Raw genomic sequence first — 20,073 nt, forward strand, 5'->3', positions numbered from 1 at the left:
TTCATACAATACCTTTCCATTTCTGCCTTTCATGATGAATGATTCTGGTAGGGTTGTTAATCATAATGTCTCATCTCTGGGCTTGTCTTGTTCCCACTGGAAACAATGGTTGATCCAAGAGGTGAGCATAAGACCCAGCCTGGGTCGATTAGATCGTTTGCTGAGATTGATATGAGGATTTTGAGTGTTTCTGTTATCTAGCAGTATAGTAACAGCTATCCCAAATTTAGTAATTTAAAACAAAACCTGTTTTAGGTATTTATGATTCTGTGGGTCAGCAGCTTAGGCTGGGCTCAGATAGGCAGTACTCTGGTATCAGCGGGCACCACTCATGTGACTGCGGTTCCCTGGTGACTCTGCTGTGGCTGGATGATCTAAGATGACTTTACTCACTTCCCTGGAAGTCAGTGCCGGCAGTCAGTTGAGTTGTGTCCCCAGCAGACTAATCCAGCCTACTTCCTATGGAGAAGCCCGGATTCACCTTTTGGATTCCCATGGCACCAAGAGTTATGGCAAGTTCCAATGTGCAAAGGTTTCTCAAATATTTGAGGGATTTTTTAAAGATGGGAGGAAAAACATGCTTTATATTGATAAGAAGAGATAAGGAGAAAGAAGAGAAAATTTCTGGAATAAGGTCCTTGAGAGGCAAGGAAAAATGGAACCCAGCAGAGAGGGTGATACCAATATAATAGGTAAGAATGTGTATTCACTGTAGTTATAATTTTGGTTTATTTCATTTTGAATGATATTGAGGATTTTTCATTCATTTAAAAGCCAGGACTTCCCTGGCACTCCAGTGGCGTTCCATCTGCCTGCCAATGCAGGGGACATGCTGGCACCTAAGCCCGTGTGCCACAGTTACTGAAGTCTGCACACCTGGAGCCCATGCTCTGCAGCAAGAGAAGACACTGCAGCGACCGTGCACAGCCGTGAAGATCCAGCACAGCCATAAATAAATAAACATACACACAGACATTTTAAAAAGCCATCTGCTACTTCCTTTTCTATGAATTTTCTGTTACTCGTTTTCTAATATGTTTTTAGACCCTTACAAGCCTGAAAATTTCATGAGGGTGAAGATTCTTTGTTTTACTCAGTCATATCTTCAGCATTATAGTACAGTGCTTGGCACACTGTAGGCATTCAAAAAGTATTTGTTGTGGACTTCCCTGGGGGTCCAGTGGTTGGGAGTCTGCCTGCCAATGCAGAGGTTTGATCCCCAGTCCGGGAAGATTCCACATGTTGCAGCACAAGTACTGAAGCCTCCTGTGCACCCTTGAGCCTATGCTCTGCAAGAGAAGCCACCACATTGAGAAGCCTGAGTACAACAGCTGGGGAGTAGCCCCTGCGTGCAGCAATGAAGACCCAGTGCAGCCAAAAATAAATAAATAATAATTTAAAAATAGTGTTTGTTGTAATTGAACAACATTTGGGTACTTCTTATGTGTAAAGGTACTAAGCCCTTATGACAGTGCTAGAATTGTATATGGAATCACTCAATATTTACTTACTCTTTGCCTGGCTTCTTTCACTCAGTATGATTTTGAGGTTCACATATGTTTGTCTGTTACTAACAGCTTATTCCTTTTTATTATTGAGTATTATTTCATTATGGATATATCATAATTCATCCATATATTTGGTGATGGATATCTGGGTGGTTTCCAGTTTTTGGCTATTATAAACATAAAGTTGCTATGAATATTCACATATAAGTCTTTGTATGTAAATATATTTCCTTTACTGTTGGGTAGATACCTAAGAGTGAATTGGCTGAATCTTATATTAGACGTATGTTTAACTTTTTCATAAACTGCCAAACTTTTTCCAAAATTGTATCATGTTACACTCTTATCATCAAATGTATGAAAGTTCCAGTTCCTCCATATCCTTGTCAACACTTGATATGGTCAATTATTTAATTTTAGCTATATTAGTAGGTTTGTAGTGGTATCTCATTGTATTTTAATTTGTGTTTCCTTAATTATTAGTGATGTTCAGCATCTTTTTCATGTGCTTACTGACCATTTATCTTCTTTGAGGAATTTGCTATTCAAATATTTTATCCATTTTCTTGTTGATTTAATTATCTTAATATTAATATGAAGGAGTTTTTTAATATATTCTGGATATAAGTCCTCTGTCTGATACATGTATTTGCAAATAATTTCTCTGAGTCAATGGCTTGCTTTTCCAGTTTCTTAACGGTGTTTTCTAATGAACAAAGGTTTTAATTTTAATGAAGTCAAATTTACCAATTATTTTTCTCTTGTAGTTTGTGCTTCAAATGCGTTAACATAAAGATTTTTCTATTTTTTTCCAGAAGTTTTATGGATATTATGTTCTACATCTAGGCCTATGGACTATTTCAGTTAATTTTTGTGTGTAGTATAAAATAAGGGCCTTTTTTTTTTTTTTCACCATAGAGATACCGTTGGTTGGTTGGTTGGTTCTCCACTGAATTTTCCTAGTCCCGTTATAAAAAACCAATTGACCGTGTATGTTTGAGTCTGTACCATCACAACTATTATACAGTAATCATGTCTCTCTGTATGCTTAATGTTTTGCACGTTTATTTCACACTCATTGCTCCTCTTTTACAGAGTTTTCCTGGCTGTTCTTTTGCTTGTTTGGCATTATTTTTGTCCTGAGATGTAATTCCCATGAGTCTACCATTTTGAAGTGTACAACTCAGTGGTTTTCAGTATAGTCACTGTGTCAGACATCATCACAACAATCTACTTCTAGAACATTTTGATCATTCAAAAGAAACTTCATACCTATTAAGAATTAGTCCCAAGTTTCCCCTTCCCTTGTCCTCTGAAAGCTACTGATCTACTTTCTGTCTCTATGGCTTATTATAGGCATTTTGTATTAATGCGATCATATAATATTTGGTCTTTTTGTGTTTGGCTTGTTTCATTTAGCATACTGTTTTCAAGTTTCGACCATGTTGCAAGTATAATATTTTATTGTTTAGATGTACGATTTGTTTATCTATTCCTCAGTTCCTGGACATCTGGGTTGCTTCCAGTTTGGGGCTAGTTTGAACGATGCTGCTATAAACATTCATGTACAAGTTTTAATGTGCACATGTTTCAGTTCTCCTGAGTATATGCCTGTGAGTAGAACTGCTGGGTTGTGTGATAATTCTATTCAAATTTTTGAAGGAAATGTCACACATTTTCCATAGGGAAATTTCCCACATTTCCACCAGTAATGTATAAGAGTTCCAATTTCTTAACATCCTTACCAACACTTTGTGTTTTACAATTTTAGCCATCCTAGTGTGTGCGAAGTAATAGTTCACTGTAGTTTTGATTTTCATTTCCCTAGTGACCAAAGATATTGATCATCTTTTCAGGTGCTTGTTGCAGAAATATCTATTTAGATCTTTTGGCCGATTTTCACTTTTTTTTTCTAGTTGAGTTACATTCTGAATACTATACCCTTATCAATATTTGATTTACAACTATTTTTTCTATGGATTATCTCTACCTTCTTGATTGTGTCCTTTCTACACAAAAGTTTTAAATTTTGGTGAAGTCCAATTTACCTGTTTTTTTTTTTTTTTTGATTGCTTATGTTTTTTTTTGAGTCCTCACTATTTTTTGTACATTAATTTTTCATGCAAACTTTCAACCAAGATTATCTTGTGCTAAAACTTTTGTTGGTATTTGTAGAAGTATGGGTTGATTAATTTAGAGAGAATTGTGGGCTTCTTAAAAAGAAGTTTCCTATCAAAGACCAAGATACATCTTTCCATTTACCCAAGTCCTTTCTGTATTCTTCAGTAATGTTTGAAAGTTTGTTTCACACAGATCTTACACTTTATTATACTGTATAAATAATACAGTTTATTTATGAGTGTTAATCTTTTTCATTATTGTAAGTTGGTTCAATGTTTAAATGCTGTCAAATAACAAGTGTTTGAAGTATTATGTGGGCTCTTCTGTTTTCTATGGTCCAAATTCAAGCCAAGTTCAGATCTGCATCCTCAGCAATTTGCTTTATCGGTAGGGACTCTGAGGTCTAGAGATGTTGAGTGACTTACTCAAGGCCGCCCAGCAAGCGGATAAGAGAGATGGCACTAAGACCCAAGTGTTCTATCTCCACATTTTACCTGACTCTGAGTCTAGAGCTCTGTCGTCTCACCAACCACCATAAAATACACGAATCTAGGAGAGCAGCGAACATTCTTAAATGCACTGGGAACTTGTATTTGCTTAAGGTGAACTCGCTCAGTTGTGTCCGACTCTTTGAGACCCTACGGACTGTAGCCTACCAGGCTCTTCCATCCGTGGGATTTTCCAGGCAAGAGTACTGGAGTGGGTTGCCATTTCCTTCTCCAGGGGATCTTCCCGACCCAGGGACTGAACCCAGGTCTCCTGCGTTGTAGGCGGACGCTTTACTGTCTGAGCCACCAGGGAAGTCATGTATTTGCTTAGGGGCTGACTACACCAATCAAGATAGGAATTAGATAAAAATTAGACAAAAAGAAGGAAATGGCAACCCACCCCATTAATCTTGCCTGGAGAATTCCATGGACAGAGGAGCCTGGCAGGCTACAGTCCATGGGGTTGCGAAGAGTCAGGCATGACTGAGCAACTATCACTCAGACAAAAATTAGAAAGAAGGAAAATAAAACAATGGTTAAAGGAGACGACAAAAAAAAAAAAAGCAAAAATTCAGACAGACACACACACACACCCCAAACCCTCAAACCTCCAGAGCTTCCTGCCTGTGAACCGAAAGGGGGAGTGTGAGTTTCTTGGCCCGGTTGGCAGGTGCCTTCTCAAAGGCCCATCGTCCTCCACTTCCTGAGGAGGCAGCAGCAGAACAAAGCCAGCAGAGACTCCTTTCCTCTTCTTCATCCAGTCACAGCTGCCTCAGCCTCTGCCTCCGGGCACCATCCTGGGGAAGGACAAGATGAAGTGGACAGCACTTGTTATTGTGGCCATCTTGCAGGCACAGTTCCCAATTACAGGTAAGCCTGGATGTTTCGATGGAAATGAACTTTTAGAAACTCTTTGTACAATGTGTGGGATGGAGGGAGAGAGCAGAGGTGTGGAGAAGAGCCAATGTCTCCTTTAAATCTTGCCCTCCCCAAAGCAATGGGCAGCTGAACAGGGAAGGGTCTGTTTCTATAGAGACATCTGCTTCAATATGGCCAAGTTGGAAATTAGCTTAGAGTCAGCTGCTTGAAAACAGACCTGTGTGAAGTATGGATTTTTCCAGTGATTAAAGGAGAGAGGGGGAAGGATGAGGAGGAACTGAGGCAGGGCTTGTGTGGACAAGAGGAGAGGGAGAACTTAACAGAAGCTGGGAGGGACCAGAAAATATCACCCGGGCCACGTTTTGTGCTGAAGCATTTTCCGAGTCTTTGTGTATTCTTCTTTTACTACCTTGCTGGCTCCGTCACTCAGCTGCCTTCCTGCTTCGCCAACAAAGAATGTTTCATGTGCTGTTGGGCAGAGAGGGTCATGGCTGGGGTCACGGCTGTGGCTTACGTGAAGCATCTCCATAAGCCAGGCGCTGACTGGGTTAACGAAGGAGGGACGCGGCCTTCTTCAAGGCCCACATCTAGGCTCAGCTCTGACATGGCTGCCCCTGCGCCCCACAGCCAAGGGCTGCTTGCTGACACACCCACCCCGGGCTCCGTGACTCACCCACTGCCCCTTGCTTTAGGCAGCTGTCTGTCTCAGGCCAAAAAGCCAGAGATGCTGACAGCATGTAGGGGACAGATGAGAGGATGTGACTTGTTAGGTCACCACCACGAGGAACAACCAACCAACGAGAGAACTTACTCCTCACTTCATTTCAGTCCCCAGAGACTAGCTTTTCTACAATCCTTTCATTCCCACTGTGTTTTCCAGCTCAGATAATAAGAAGAAGAATTGAAAAGAAGACAAAATGGATTCTGTCTGGGGTTTGGCATCTTGGCATTTTTACAAGAAATGGGACAGGCTGTATTTGAATCTAAAAAAGTGGGAGAGTGGTCAAAACCCAACGCCTTTTCTCCACTTTACAGCTCACCTCAGCGTGGGAGGGCGTTTGGCAACAATGGTGGGAGAGCCGGAGAGGCCACGGGCGCTTTTGCTCCTACCAGAGAATACGGCACAGCCCCGGCCTAGGGCCTTGGGGGTTTCGAGGACTAAGTAATCATGGGGTTTTCTGTAACATCACAGCTCTCTTCTCAGAAAAGGGCTTGCTGGGTATGAGTCACGTGGTACTGTGGGGTAAGGACACCAGGGCGAGCCCAGAGCAGCCCATCCTTGTGTGCAGGGCAGGGTGGGGGGACCTGTGACGCCATAAGAGCCTATGAATTCAATGACTTCAGAGGGAACAGATGACAGCAATAGATTCAGACCCTGGGCTTCAAGTGGGGGACTGTACTCAGGAGGTAATTTCACCATCTGAAGTTTTTTCAGGGGTCTATTTGTTTTGAGCCTTGAGGCTAAGGCAGGGACAATAGAATTAGAAAAGAAAAGCTGCTTGAGTGGTAGTGACTGCCAGGCGTGGTAAACAAAACCCCACCCAGAAGACAAGATGGGGGCCATACCCATTTCCACAAGCAGTGTACAGGAAGAAAAGCTTTAGATTCATCTTTCAAAGCCACTTGCTTTGCCAGTTTGGAGATTGAAATTTCAGCTATTTTTAGATGACGCTTCTAGCCTCATTGAGGGAGGGCAAGGGAGGCTTAGAGGGGCCTTTAACACCAAGGGCCACAAAAGGCACCCATGTAGGCTGAGAAGACACGCTTTATGATTTCCTTTGGAGGAAAGGCTGCTGATGAAATTTGAGTTGCGGTCTTCCTTCTTTTCTCGCTCAATTAAGTTACTTACTCCCCAAACCCTTTTAAGATTTCTTCTTTTTACTTAAGACTTTTCCATTTGTTTTCTTGCAATTGCCCAGATCATTAAGATCACAGCAAATAATGCCCCAGTCTGTCTACCTGAGGAAGTCTTCTTGGGTGAGTCTGCTAAGATAGTCACTTGAAGCTGAAAGAGATTAAGATGGAGTGCCTAATGGTATGGGCAGAGTTTTGTCTGCAGAGCCCTCAACTCGTCAGTGCCTTTAACACCAAGGTGGCCACTATCTCACAGTGGTCAATGTGGCCTTGGTCCTTCCTTTGCAAGGAAATGCAGCTTTGACACACAGGCTCAGGAAAAGGTGATGTGGGAAGGGTCAGGCCAATTACAGTGCTGCCGATTTCTCAGCTGTGCAACCTTAGGCAAGTCACTGAACCTCTCTGGGCCTTAGTTTTCTCACCTTTAAAGTAAGAATAGCCTTCATTGCAGAGCTGTGAAAATGAGAAGTAAATGTTGCATGTCTGATACATACTAAACCGTCCATACGTAAAAGTTGTATTAATTTTTATTACTATTACACCCTGGACTGTTTTCTTGTTTTCATTACCCAGTGACAGGAAATGGAAACCCACGGTTAAGATTCTTAACCTGCTTTTGATTGTGTTGTAGAGCAGCACTGGACATTTTCTCCATCTGTTGAGATCCAGTCCACCCTCCTTTTGGGTTTTTGAGCATGCCCGTAACAGCTCGGGAACACAGTGGTGATCCCTGCCAATGGGAGGCCCAATTGTGAACAAGTGTCAAACCTTTGCTGGGTCATAGGATGAGCGTTACAGCAACCATTTTTATTTTTCCGAGATACTTATTTTCTAGGGGATATTCCCTCAACGTGAAAATATGACGAATAGATATAAGTAGTTAGGGGGAGCAAATTAGAACACAGTTTGCCTGGTCATCACTGGTCAGGGTGGCCAACCAGAATTTTAGCCAAATGGTTGGCGTGGCTGCGCAGTGACCAGGGTATTTAACGGATTTAACTGAACACTCTTTGCAATCAGACGTTTGCTTAAACTGCTTGGGGCCGTGCTTGAGGGAAGCTTTTGAGTGACGCCAGGACGCCAGGAAGTTTTTCATGGATGGCACGTTCACCAGTGGTTTATTTTGATTTCTGGTCATCTGGCTCTACTTATCCACATGATCTGCTTCATTTTATACCACGGCCTTTCTCAGATTTGCTAGCCTATTTACACATCTGCTGCTGCAAAACATTCCCCAGAAAAACAGCTGCGAAATTGTTGCTTAGGTGAATAACCACTGCTGAATTTTTTTAAAAAATCATTTTATTTTTGCCTTTGTCTTAAAAAAATTTTTTTAATTGGATATGCACTTTTATTTTCAAGAATCCCTGAATATGGTATTTTCTGTTTTATTTCAAAGAATTCAGGCACCACTAGGGAACTGTCTTGCTTTCGAGTTGTCCAAACATACTCTAATCCTTTTTCTCCTGAGCCTTATTTACCTATGGGGGCTTCCCTGGTGGCTCAGCTGGTAAAGAATCCTCCTGCAATATGGGAGACCTGAGTTTGATCCCTGGGTTGGGAAGATCCCCTGGAGAAGGGAAAGGCTACCCACTCCAGTATTCTGGCCTGGAGAATTCCATGGACTGTATATCGCAAAGAATTGGACACGACTGAGTGACTTTCACTCATAGCTAACTGATTAAATAAATAGCAGCAATTGTTCGAAATAAATTTCTTCTCTGTTTGGGCCAAGGTTAGTTCTTATCAGTACTAAAGTGACTGTAGATTTAACCAATTTGAGAAAACATAAAGTCCATTTGGTTAAAAATAATCAAACTAGTCATTTGATCTGTTAATTGAAACAAAATGGTCTATTTAGTCACTGCACATACACAACTACTCCTTCCAGTCTAAAACACAGTCTGTTTTCTGAGGGAAAAGATGCTTTAATCTTGCTCAGAGATACCCCAGCACTTAGCACAGTGTTTGAAGCAGAGCTCACACACAGTAAATATTTGTTGGGTGAATTAAAAGGGTCGGTGAATGAATGAAGTCTAGACCTTTCTGTGTGATTAAATTCACTGTAATGGTTTATGGAGGGGCATTATTTAGACTTTTCTTCTAGAGAACTTAGCGTAAAACAAAGTACTTTAAAAATTAAACAGGTGGAGAGAACAAGGCAGTTTGAGTAAATAGACTGATTAAAATTATTTATAAGGATGGTCTAAGATAAAATCCTACCACTGTTAAAATTTTATGATTGGACCGTAAGAAATTTTTGATATTCATTTATTTGAGACCTACAAAAATGATAATTTCATATGATTCAACTAATACTATATCTTGAAAAGTAGACAAGGAAAAATATTCATTTTTCTGGTTTGGCTTTAACATTAAGGAAAAGCAGAAAATAAAGAAGGCTACCACTGTTGGAGATTAACTAATGGACTAATAAATTAATGAAAGGCAAGAAGGAGAAAAATAAAAATTTGTGGATTAAAGCATAAATCAAATTATTCAATTGTCTATTTCAAAATATAGAAAGAAAAAAAAAGCAGGATATCTAATCATTATAGTCCAATATGGTCTCAGTTACTATGTAAATATCTCAACTAGCTATCATTTTTTTCTGTCTTCATTTGAAATATTTTACAAAAAATATCATAAAATCAGAGGAAGTTATAAATTTGAAAAGAATTCCATTCCAAAATTTTCCCAAGTGTCTACATATCTTTATATAGCTATTATTTGCTGTTCAGTTGCTTAGTCGTGTCCGACTTTCTGCAACCCCATGGACTGCAGCACACCAAGCTTCCCTGTCCTTCACCATCTCCTGGAACTTGCTCAAACTCATGTCCATTGAGTTGGTGATGCCATCCAACCATCTCATCCTCTGTCGTCCCCTTCTCCTCCTGCTGTCAGTCTTTTCCAGCATCAGGGTCTCTTCTGACCCTGAAGTCGGCTCTTCGCATCAGGTGGCCAAAGTATTGGCGCTTATTACAGTTTTATTACAAAAACAATTTCATGTGCTTTTTTCCTTAATATTTTATTCTGAGTATCTTTTTTATGCTTAGCTTTCATAATTATTTTTAATTGTTATGTTAATTCCATAGTTTATGCATCGTATTTTCTTACTTATTGTTGGATATTTGGGCTATTTCTAATTTTTGTTATTATAGCTAATCCTGCAAGAAAATCTTAACATATATAGCTTAAAATTTTTTTTTTCTGACTTACTTCCTTGGGCTAATTTCTCTAGGGTTGATAATTAAAATAATAGGTTAAAGTAAAAAAACATTTCCTAGGATACTTTAGACTTCTATTGAAGTCTAAACAGTTTTTCCATCAAGGAAAGAGAATTGTTTCCCTAACTGACCATCTGCAAGTGTTTCTTATCTTTTCTGGAGCAGGCAATAGGGTGAAGGGACAGAGGAGGCCATTGAACCAAAAAGATCTGGATGGAAGTCCTGATCCCTCACCATCCTTTCACTGTGGCCTGTTGCTTACCTTCAGAGCCCCGTTCTTCTACGAGATGGCGGTAGCGATGTCTTGCCTCATAGAGAGCAATGTGGGCTGGAAATGCTACTTAGAAGTGCCTGTACACAGAAGTGCTGCAAAAGCAGTAATCATTATGATATGTGCCTCAGTTTCCCAACCTACAAAACAGAAAGGATATAATGTTTCTGGTAGAAGAAAGTAGAAAACTTGGTACTAACATGCTTTCTTTTTCTTCCTCTGTCACTAAATTGCAGTGTAAACTTGGGCAGAAATCTCTTTAGTTTTTGCATCTGTAAGATGAGAAGAGAGCTGAACACCCCTTTCAGCTACAAAATGAATTGCATGGTCTTGTAAAATTACCAGACTTTTAAGAACATTTAAGTTGCCTACCGTCTCACTGGTATTGGCTCATAGAATTAGGAACCTAAATCTTAGTCTTCCCTGAAGCTCCAATAAACAAATAAAACAAACACTTAAAAAAAAAATCCAGACTTCTACCTTATCACATATTTTTAACTCTCTAAGTGGAAGCTCCCACTGTGAAAAATCCAAGGACAGAGTCCAGCATTTTCTGGCTTGTCCCTTACGCTTGTGCATCGACCGTAGATTTATGGCCGCACAAGGACTTTGTTGGTGAGAATTGACTTGAAGAGAAAGCAAACTGCTGTCTGAAGCAGTCAAATTGCAGTGGTGGAAATGTTAGGAGCTTCCACCGTCTGCTTTGCTTGCCGGTTATGATTTGTGATACTCAGCAACTAATTTTCAGGCTCAAGGGGAAAAAAATAAATAGAAAGCATTTGAACAAAGACAGGCAGGACCCTTGCTGGTCCAGACCAACGTTCTATTAGTGCAGTTACCCCTTTATATTTACAAAACGCTTTCCAATACCTTCACTCATAACTCTCCTATGGCAAGTCGGCCGAAAAAGTAGTAAGATTCTCTTTTTATAGAAAGAGAAATGAGGATCAGAGGTTTGGTGACTTGCCTGAGTAGAACCAGGCCCCAAACACAATTTTTCTGACCCCTTGTTCAAGGCGTGTGCTCTCGAATGTTCTATGCAGCCTCTCCACCAGGCTTTTTGTCAACTTGCAATATTATACATGCGATGACTGAATTCTGAAGCAGACTTTTGAAGGTATTCCCCTTAGTTAGCACGCATTGTGATTTTCCTTTCAATTTCTGAAGTAAGAAATAACTGTTTTGATACTGAGTATCCTCATTATATATTTTTTCCTTAGTATAAAATATTTGGTTGTTAATATAGGATTGTGTTTTCCTCTGGCATATTACTATAATTCTGAACTCATGTTCACCCCAAATGGTAAAATCCATCTTTCCTGTTTTTCTCTTAATAAAAACACATATTTGGGAGCATTTCTTGAGAGGGACCAACCTCAGTTTGCAATTCAACCAGCTTCTGTGTGTGTAGGGACCCCTCCTTGCCCCTACCACATTATTCATAGGTGGAGATCAAAATATAAATTAAATTGTATTTGAGAAGATTTGATCCTAAATAATAGCCTTTAATCGATCTGTTTGGTAACAATGTATCTTCATTGAGTGTGTAAGATTTTGTGGGGTGAGTTTTTCTAAAAGAATAGTGTACTATTAATATTACACACAGACCTTGAGTCGAGATTTGGTTTCTTGTATAAATCCTAAAGGAGTGGGAGAATTGTCTTTAAATAACAAATGTCTACAATCAATTATTAATTATTTATGTCAGATTTTAGCCTTGAGCCCACTTACATCTGCCTGGGCTGAGCTCTGAGAGTGCAAAGCCTTTTGCTGTTGGCTGGGGCAAAGCAAACAGAAAAGAAATCTGATGTTCAGAGCAGAAGCTTTAAATTGCCAGATTCTGAATATCAGTGAATCTTAGTGGGGCTGCTCCCCAAGATGCCCGGCAAGAGGACTGGGAAAAGAGAAGTCCCCCGGAGATTCTCCAGGTGTCTGTAGGGCTGCTGGCTCTAGGTGCGTGGCTTTCAGCAAACCCCAGAGCTGGGGAGAATGGCTTAAAACCAATATCACCATGTAAGATTAAACAAATCCCCACTTTTCTGTATTGCTGTAGGTACTAGAAAGTCAGCTGTGTGTTCCTACATTTCACCAGTTCTGCATCATGCGATGTTGTTCTGATTCTAAACTGTAATGTGAACGTCAGCCCTGAGTTAGAACTGCTTTTTCTTCTTATGGGCTGGGAGACTTGGAGTGAGTAGCTATTATAGGAGAAGAGTAGAAAAGATAGACTGGAGGGGTGGAGGTGGAGATTGCCATCTGTGGCCCTGGGAGGCAGACTGGCCAGAGAAGCCAGGAGAAGGCAAGTGAACCGGGAGACTCCAGCATGGGGCCGGCTCAGTGTGGGTGCAGCACACGCGTGTGCTGGTGTGTGTTTGCCTGTGTGCTCTGCTGGGGGTAAAAGTGTCTGTGCCCCAGTGTACGTGTGAAGGTGTGTGTGAGGCTGTGTGTTTGTGCATATGTTCTGGCGTGTCCGTGGTATGTGTGTGTGCTAGTCTGCATGCAAATGAACGTGTCTTGCATCTGCTGGCATGTCTCTCCATGTGCACCAGTGAGTGGTTTTCTGTGCATTTAAGAGGAAGCTGGTGGCAGCAGGACAGCTCTGTAGAAAGAAGGGCAAACATTGTTTGAGCTTAGAGCTGGCAATCTAGGCAGGAGAATGGCGGAGCTGAGACGTCGCTGAACCCATTCCAGGCATTCTTTGCAGAAGGGAGTGAAGACAACTTCTGTCCAAACTAGAATCTCTAGGATTATGGAGAGGTGTGAGCAACTCCTTCATAGAGACCCTTTTCTTTCTCTCTCTTTCAAACTTTTTATTTGGAGTAAGTTGATTATCAATGTTGTGACAGTTTCAGGTGAACAGTGAAGGGACTCAGCCATACATATACACGTATCTATTCTCCCCTAGTCTGCCCTCCCATCCAGGCTGCCGCAAAACATTGAGCAGAGTTTCTTGTATTGTACAGTAGGTCTTTGTTGATTATCCATCTTAAACACAGCAGTGTGCACATGTCCATCCCAAACTCCCAAACTATCCCCTCCCCACATCCTCCTTCTCCTGCCCCTGCAACCATAAGTTTGTTCTCTAAGTCTGTGAATCTGTTTCTGCCTTGTAAATAAATTTATTTATATAATTTCTTTTTAGATTCCATATATAAGGGATGTCGTACAATGTATCTCCTCTGTCTGACTTACTTCACTCAGTAGGACAATCTCTAAGTCTGTCCATGTTGATACAGAGACTTCTCAGGTCACTCAACTGCCCTAAGTACTCCCCTCCTAACTCTCCCTTTTCCCAAGCCTGCTCTCTTTCTTTCCACCTTCCTCTCGGTTCCCTCTGCCTAGAATGCTGACCCTGCCTTGCCCCCCGCTGTGGAAACCCTGTCTTCCTCTTATAATCAAGTCCAGATACGTGAGGACCTCCTGGACTCACTGTTGACATTATTAGCAGCATTAAGGGGATAAAGGAAGGTGGAAAATTGTTGTTCTCATAACTCATAGTTAAAAATCCAACGCAAATGTTCCCTATGGTGAGCCCTGCTCAGAGTGGAGGCCCAGCACACAGAGTTTCAGGAACACTTACCAGTGAGCAGAAAACGCCACCAGTTCCCCAGTTCTCACCAGTTCTTCCCACAGTGGTCATCCTATAAGTTTTGACTAAAATAGTCGAAATACATTTGATGCTTTTCTTTCTTTCTGCCCTCAAAACAGATTGCTAAGCAATTCGATAAAGTGGCTCTTAGTAACCTATTTTGGCTGTCGAGAGTTGGTATTGCCAGACTGATAGTTTTTTGCTGTAGTTGTTTTTATGTGTGATACTTATTTTCAATATCTGGTTATTCAAACCATCTGGGTAGCACAATGCCCTTCAGTGGCCTCCTCAATCCACAGCTGGGAAAGAGAACACGGGATGGGAAGGGAGAGGGAGAAGGTGCCCAGCAGAAAATGCTACAAATGGCCTCATTTTTGCTGAAACTTCTGCCGGCATGTTTTTAGGCCTTACAGACCTTTCTAAGGTGACAAGAATTTAATTCTCTGCCCTGTGTTTTCTTTGAAGCACTCAGCTGAAAACATGATTTTTTTATTTTAAATTTGCTGCTTTAAAGCAAAATCTGCCATTCTTGCTAAAATACTCAGAATTTTATGTGTCTTTGTGCTACCGCTTTGATCCAAAGGAACCAGAGCAGTTTGAGAAAACTGTTTTTTGGTGCTCTGAGGGTTGAAACTGCAGATGACAGTTTAATAGCACAGTTTAAGAAATGGGGCACACGCATAGACTGTGTGGTCATGAGAAACCTCCAAGCAAAATGTCCCAGGGTCTTTAGGTTTGTGACTTATTTTTGCAGTCACAGGAGGTGGATGGGGAATGTATGTTGCACCACAAAAGGCTGATGGGTGTGTAGTGAAGTCAAAGAGAGCTCTTCCTAAAGAAAGTGAAGGAGAGTGTTAGTCACTCAGTCATGTCCGACTCTTTGCGACCCCATGGACTGTAGCCCGCCAGGCTCCTCTGTCCATGAAATTCTCTAGGCAGGGATACTGGAATGGGTTGCCGTTCTCTTCTCTAGGGTATCTTCCCGACCCAGTGATAGAACCCAGGTCTCCCTCGTTGCAGGCAGATTCTTTACCATCTGAGCCACCAGGGAAGCTTTCATTTAACAGCGAAGAAAATATCTGTTGGTGGCATTAGAGACTCAGAAGAATATAATTTGAAAGACTAGTTTTGTGGCAATGTTATAGGCTATGAGGAAACTTTGATGGAAGAGGTGTCATAGAGGTCATAGAGTCATAGAGTTGGTGGCAGCAGGAGGTGGATGATAGGGGATATAGTAAATTTGGAGGTGATGGTGGCAACTATCACGATGGTCCTGGTTCTTGCATTAGAGAAGGCTATTGTGGTGGGGGGCCAGAATATGGAAACCACGGTAACAGAAATGCTGATGGTAGCAGAGGATATAATGGTTACAATGAAAGACGACATTTTCGCAGTAGTAACTATGGTAGTGGGGGATACTATAATGATTTGGAAATTATAGTGAATAACAGCAATCAAATTATGGGCCTATGAAGTGGGACGGTTTTGGTGGAAGAAGCTCAAGTCCCTATGTTGATGGTCATAGATCTGGTAGTGGAGGGGTGGATATGGTATCAGAAGGTTCCAACAACTCAGCAGAAAAGGGCTAAAGTTCTTAGCAGGAGAGAGCGAGGAGTCATCAGGAAAGCTGCAGATTACTTTGAGGCAGTCCTCCAAAATGCACTGAAGGGGCTGTAAAAATGTGCTACAGAAGGAACGATGACCATAGTCAGAAAAGGTATTGCAGCTTAAACAGAGAACCTTCTTGTTCGGGACTGTCATAGCCACAGTTTGCAAAAAGTGTAGCTATTGATTAATGCAATGCAGTATCAGTTAGATATACATTCCTGAGGTCTTTTATCACTTGAAGCTTTGTCTTTTTCCTTTCAGTATATCAGGTATATTGTCCTGTAAATTGTGGTATTGATACCAGGAATAAAAAATTAAGAAATTTTTAACTTAAAATGAAAACAAAAATTTTCACTTAAAACAAATTGTTTGGTAAACCAATTGACTTATCATTGAGTGAGTATTTATCAAGCACTTCTCATATACCCCAAGGCAAACAAACAATCCTCTACATGGTTGGCCCAACCAGCCCATTAACCAGACCAGTCTTTGAGAGATGGATGCTGAAAAGAAAGAAAAGCTTTCTTTCTTTAAGAGAAAGCTTCCCTAGTTCTATAGGTCATGTTCTCTGGTTTTACGAGAAAGTCTTAATTTCCCTACAGGCTTGCTTCTTTATGGTCTAGTCTGATTTCCGTCATTTTGTGAGCCTGTGCTAATTTCCATGCTGAGTTTAATAGCAAAAGAGGCATATATCAGGAGATACCACCCAGGACTTCTAAGTTAGGCTTGAGAGCTTCAGAAATTTTCCCTTTGATTTCTTCAGATTAGAGAGGAAACTTTGTCTTTTCTTCTACTTCTCTATCAACACTTCAAAACCCAGACCTATATAAAATACATAAATGCTTTATGGACAAAATGAATCTTGCCTGTTTTCTTTGGATTTCAGTGGGAACAATAAAGATTGAGCTACAAAAGGTTGGCAAAGAGGATTTTTCTATTTCTTTCTATTAAATGTAGAGGCTTCAAAAGAACAGCTCAGAAAGTCAAATAATTGTATCTACCACAGCTCACCCATCCATCTCCCTGCTGACCTGGCCTGTGAAATCCCCTTTAAAAACTTGGTCAGCTCTCACCTGCCCATTGCAAATGCCGTATTGTTAAACGTTCCTATCCAGAATTCCACAAGGGAGGCTGCTGTAAAGCAAATTCCTTCCATTTCAACAGAGCATCTCATCAGGAATAGTTCTTTAGGGTGAGCAGAAGGGTACCTCTAATTTTCAAAGCTTTGTAATTTCATCTTGGAGAGGGAGCTACTTGGATACCAAAAACGGATTGTGAATAAAGTTATAATCACGAGCTCTTGCAATCCAAAGTCGCCTGGGGGGAGGATGTGAAAGGGAAGGTTTGGAGAGCAGTTTTTGATCTTCATGACAATTCCTTGATTTTTTTCATTAGGAAAAAAACACATCAGTTTCTAGCTATGGCTCTAAACTCAAAGCCTCATATTTGAAGCCAATCTAATTTCTGGTTTGGTTTCTGACCATAGCTTCCTCAGAAAATTCCTGTCAGCCATTTTTAAGAGCACAAAATGGCTCCTCTGTGCCAAAGGATAAAGAGATTTGGCTGTTTAGGGATTTTTAAATTTTGGGTTGAATATTTCATAGCAGCATGCAAGCCTGGAGTAACTTCAATTAAAAAGAAAAAAGGCATCTAACCTCCAAATTGACTAATCATCTCAGACTAGTGCAGAATGATTACCCAAGGAAGATGGTACTGTGCTGCTTGGTCCTCTCTAGGGAGTCCTCTCAATGGGCCTAGGTGCTGTCCCTGTAATGAGTCCTCTCTAGGGAGTCCTCTCTATTTTCCTGGATGCTTTCCCCATAGAATTCCTTCAAACCCACAGTCTTTCTCCATCAGATATGATCATGGGACTTTACCTTTCTCTTCCATCACCTTCATTCCTTTTCTCTGAAGGTTTTTAAAAAATCCTTTCCAAGGGAATATAAAAACTCACATTTAATGGGATTTTGAATTATGCAAATGAAAAATAATACAATACAAAAAATTATTAATTTTTGTCTCGATTTATGTGCACTATTTACAATAATGTGGCTCTAATTTTGCATTTATTCCTGTGAGAAATTAACTAGAATTTTGGAAAATCATCAGGAATGAACCTTTCATATAGTGTAAGTCCTTTGTAATGAAAAGTGGCTTTGGTAACATCATGATTAGCTGGTGTGGATATGGGGAATGCTGTCAGTGAATTTTACTTTCAGTGATAAGAATGGAGCCTCTCTGGAAAGATTTTCTGTGACCTAAGTGGGGCTTCCTTGATATGACCGAATCACAGAATATTTGAACTGAAAGAGATAGATACCTTTGGGTTCTACTTCTGGATCTTACCAGAGAAGAAATGGTGGTCCAAGAGACAAAAAGCACTCTGGCTCTATTTACTTGTGTGCGTTTAGCTTTCTTTCTGCCTATCCTCTGTCTTGCTCCTGACAGGATTCTGGGAGGAGTGCTGATTTGATCTTCTCTCAGGGGCTACGCAATGGCACCCCACTCCAGTACTCTTGCCTGGAAAATCCCATGGACGGAGAAGCCTGGTAGGCTGCAGTCCATGGGGTCCCTAAGAGTCAGATACGACTTAGCGACTTCACTTTCACTTTTCACTTTCCTGTATTGGAGAAGGAAATGGCAACCCACTCCAATGTTCTTGCCTGGAGAATCCCAGGGGACAGGGGAGCCTGGTGGTCTGCCGTCTATAGGGTCGCACAGAGTCGGACACGACTGAAGTGACTTAGCAGCAGTAGCAGCAGCAGGGGCTACAGGAGAGCAGGTGCTGTAAAGCAAGGCCCTCCTGCAGCCTGTTGCCCTGTAGGTCAGGGCCTGCAGCATTAATGGACAAAAATCTTAAGAACAGTGGGAACTTGATGTGTAGAAGCTTGAGTGGAGGGAGAGTACTTTTTGTCTATATAAAATAAAAGTTTAATGAACAAACAAGTGATCCAAATTCCTTATATTATTACTATATCTAGGTTCAGAAAATGCCTAATATATGTAAATGACAACTCAAAAAAACTGCTTTTTAAAACAAAAAAAATATTAGCCACATACAAAAGGACCTTCCCCCTGCTAGATGAGGCTCTTTGAAACTTTGGTGGAAGAGAATATTATAACAACATTTACCTGGGCGAGTGCTATCAAATTATTATTAATGGAAGAATTCATGTTCTAATTCAACTGTTTTCATGAGTGTGAGTTTTCACTTAGTGGATTTTCGTAGCATACATGTGTGCATGCTAAGTAGCTTCAGTTATGTCTGACTCTCTGCAACCCAGTGGACTGTATACTGCCAGGCTCCTTTGTCCGTGGGATTCTCCAGGCAAGAGTACTGTAGTGGGTGGCCGTGCCCTCATCCAGGGGATCTTCCAGACCCAGGGATCCAACCTGCATCTCCTGCATTGCCGGCAGATTCTATACTGCTGAGCCACTGGGGAAGCCCTTTCATAGCGTAGACAGACACATTCAACTTTCTTAAAGGAGAGATGTGTCCAGATTTTCTCATCAGTTGTTTACCAATGGATGACCTTCCTAGGATTAGCAAGATTGACCCTTTGGACTTGGAAGAATTTCCTTTTAAGAGCTTTCTGTGATGTGGTTCTACCTGGGTATAGAAGCTCCCTGCTTGGCACCCCATTGATGACTAAGACAGACAGATAAATTAATGGCATCTTAAACATCTCTGCTGTGACTGCCCGGGGCCGTGGAGACCACAAGGACAGTGACCCACTGATCAAAGGCCCTGGCAGCCATCTAGTCATGACAGGTCCTCTCTAGCTGGAGAGAAAAGACTACAATGAGAGAAAATCGAGTTATCTTCCTATTAGTGAAGAGGGTATGTTATAACAAAACATTTCATTGTTGGAAATAATATCAGAGGTAGAAATAAAATACAGAGCATAGCCATCCTTTAAAGAATCCTGAATATATTTTCTGAGGAAGCACTATTACACGTCAGCTACTGCACCGTGATAAGTCCCAGTTGCTATGCTCAGAGAACTCACAGTTGCGAGACACGACAGAGGTCTCTGACTGGTCTGGTGAAGTGATATGAGCTGCGGTAACAGTCAACACTTGTTGAGAGGAGTTTGTTTTCCGCGTTGTTTACATGCATTAGGTCAGATAGTCCTCTGGCACTTTTGCTGGTGTCCCCATGATGCAGGCAGGGGGCTGAGGCCCAGTGGCATATGGCTAGCATGAGCTAGAGCTGGGCTTTGACCCCAGGCAGCCTGGCCCCCACTATGAACTATATTGCCCCTGGGAGATAATAGCTTACATTTGTTATGAACTTTGCGGTAAGACTTGAAGTTTGCTTGCCACAAAAAGTTGGGAAAGGGCAGATCTGGTGTTAGGAACAGAATGTCTTACCTCAGGAAGGGCTCTTAGTAGCCCCCTGCCCGTCCCTGGAAACTCATTCCCCACCCTCAGAATGGTTCTGGGATGAAGAGCCTGGGGACCTCACATCATGGCCCTTGGGACTGCGGTGTGTAGCTCACTGCCACTCAAGGCCCAGCACTGACTT

The 20,073-nt window shown here is 41.3% G+C and overlaps 1 protein-coding gene across 3 annotated transcripts in view; it reads left to right on the top strand.

Annotated features, from left to right (window-relative positions):
- The first annotated feature begins 4,794 nt into the window (after positions 1 to 4,794).
- The window catches only part of CD247 (CD247 molecule), an 83,980-nt gene continuing 68,701 nt past the window's right edge, over positions 4,795 to 20,073 (top strand). For 2 of the 3 annotated variants that reach the window (XM_005203420.5, XM_059881473.1), the window contains exon 1: positions 4,798 to 4,987. In XM_005203420.5, coding sequence (XP_005203477.1) covers positions 4,930 to 4,987 — 58 coding nt within the window. In that variant the 5' untranslated portion in view covers positions 4,798 to 4,929. 3 annotated transcript variants of the gene reach the window in all.

Source organism: Bos taurus, chromosome 3, assembly GCF_002263795.3.
Source record: "Bos taurus isolate L1 Dominette 01449 registration number 42190680 breed Hereford chromosome 3, ARS-UCD2.0, whole genome shotgun sequence".
NCBI classification, from domain to species: domain Eukaryota; kingdom Metazoa; phylum Chordata; class Mammalia; order Artiodactyla; family Bovidae; genus Bos; species Bos taurus.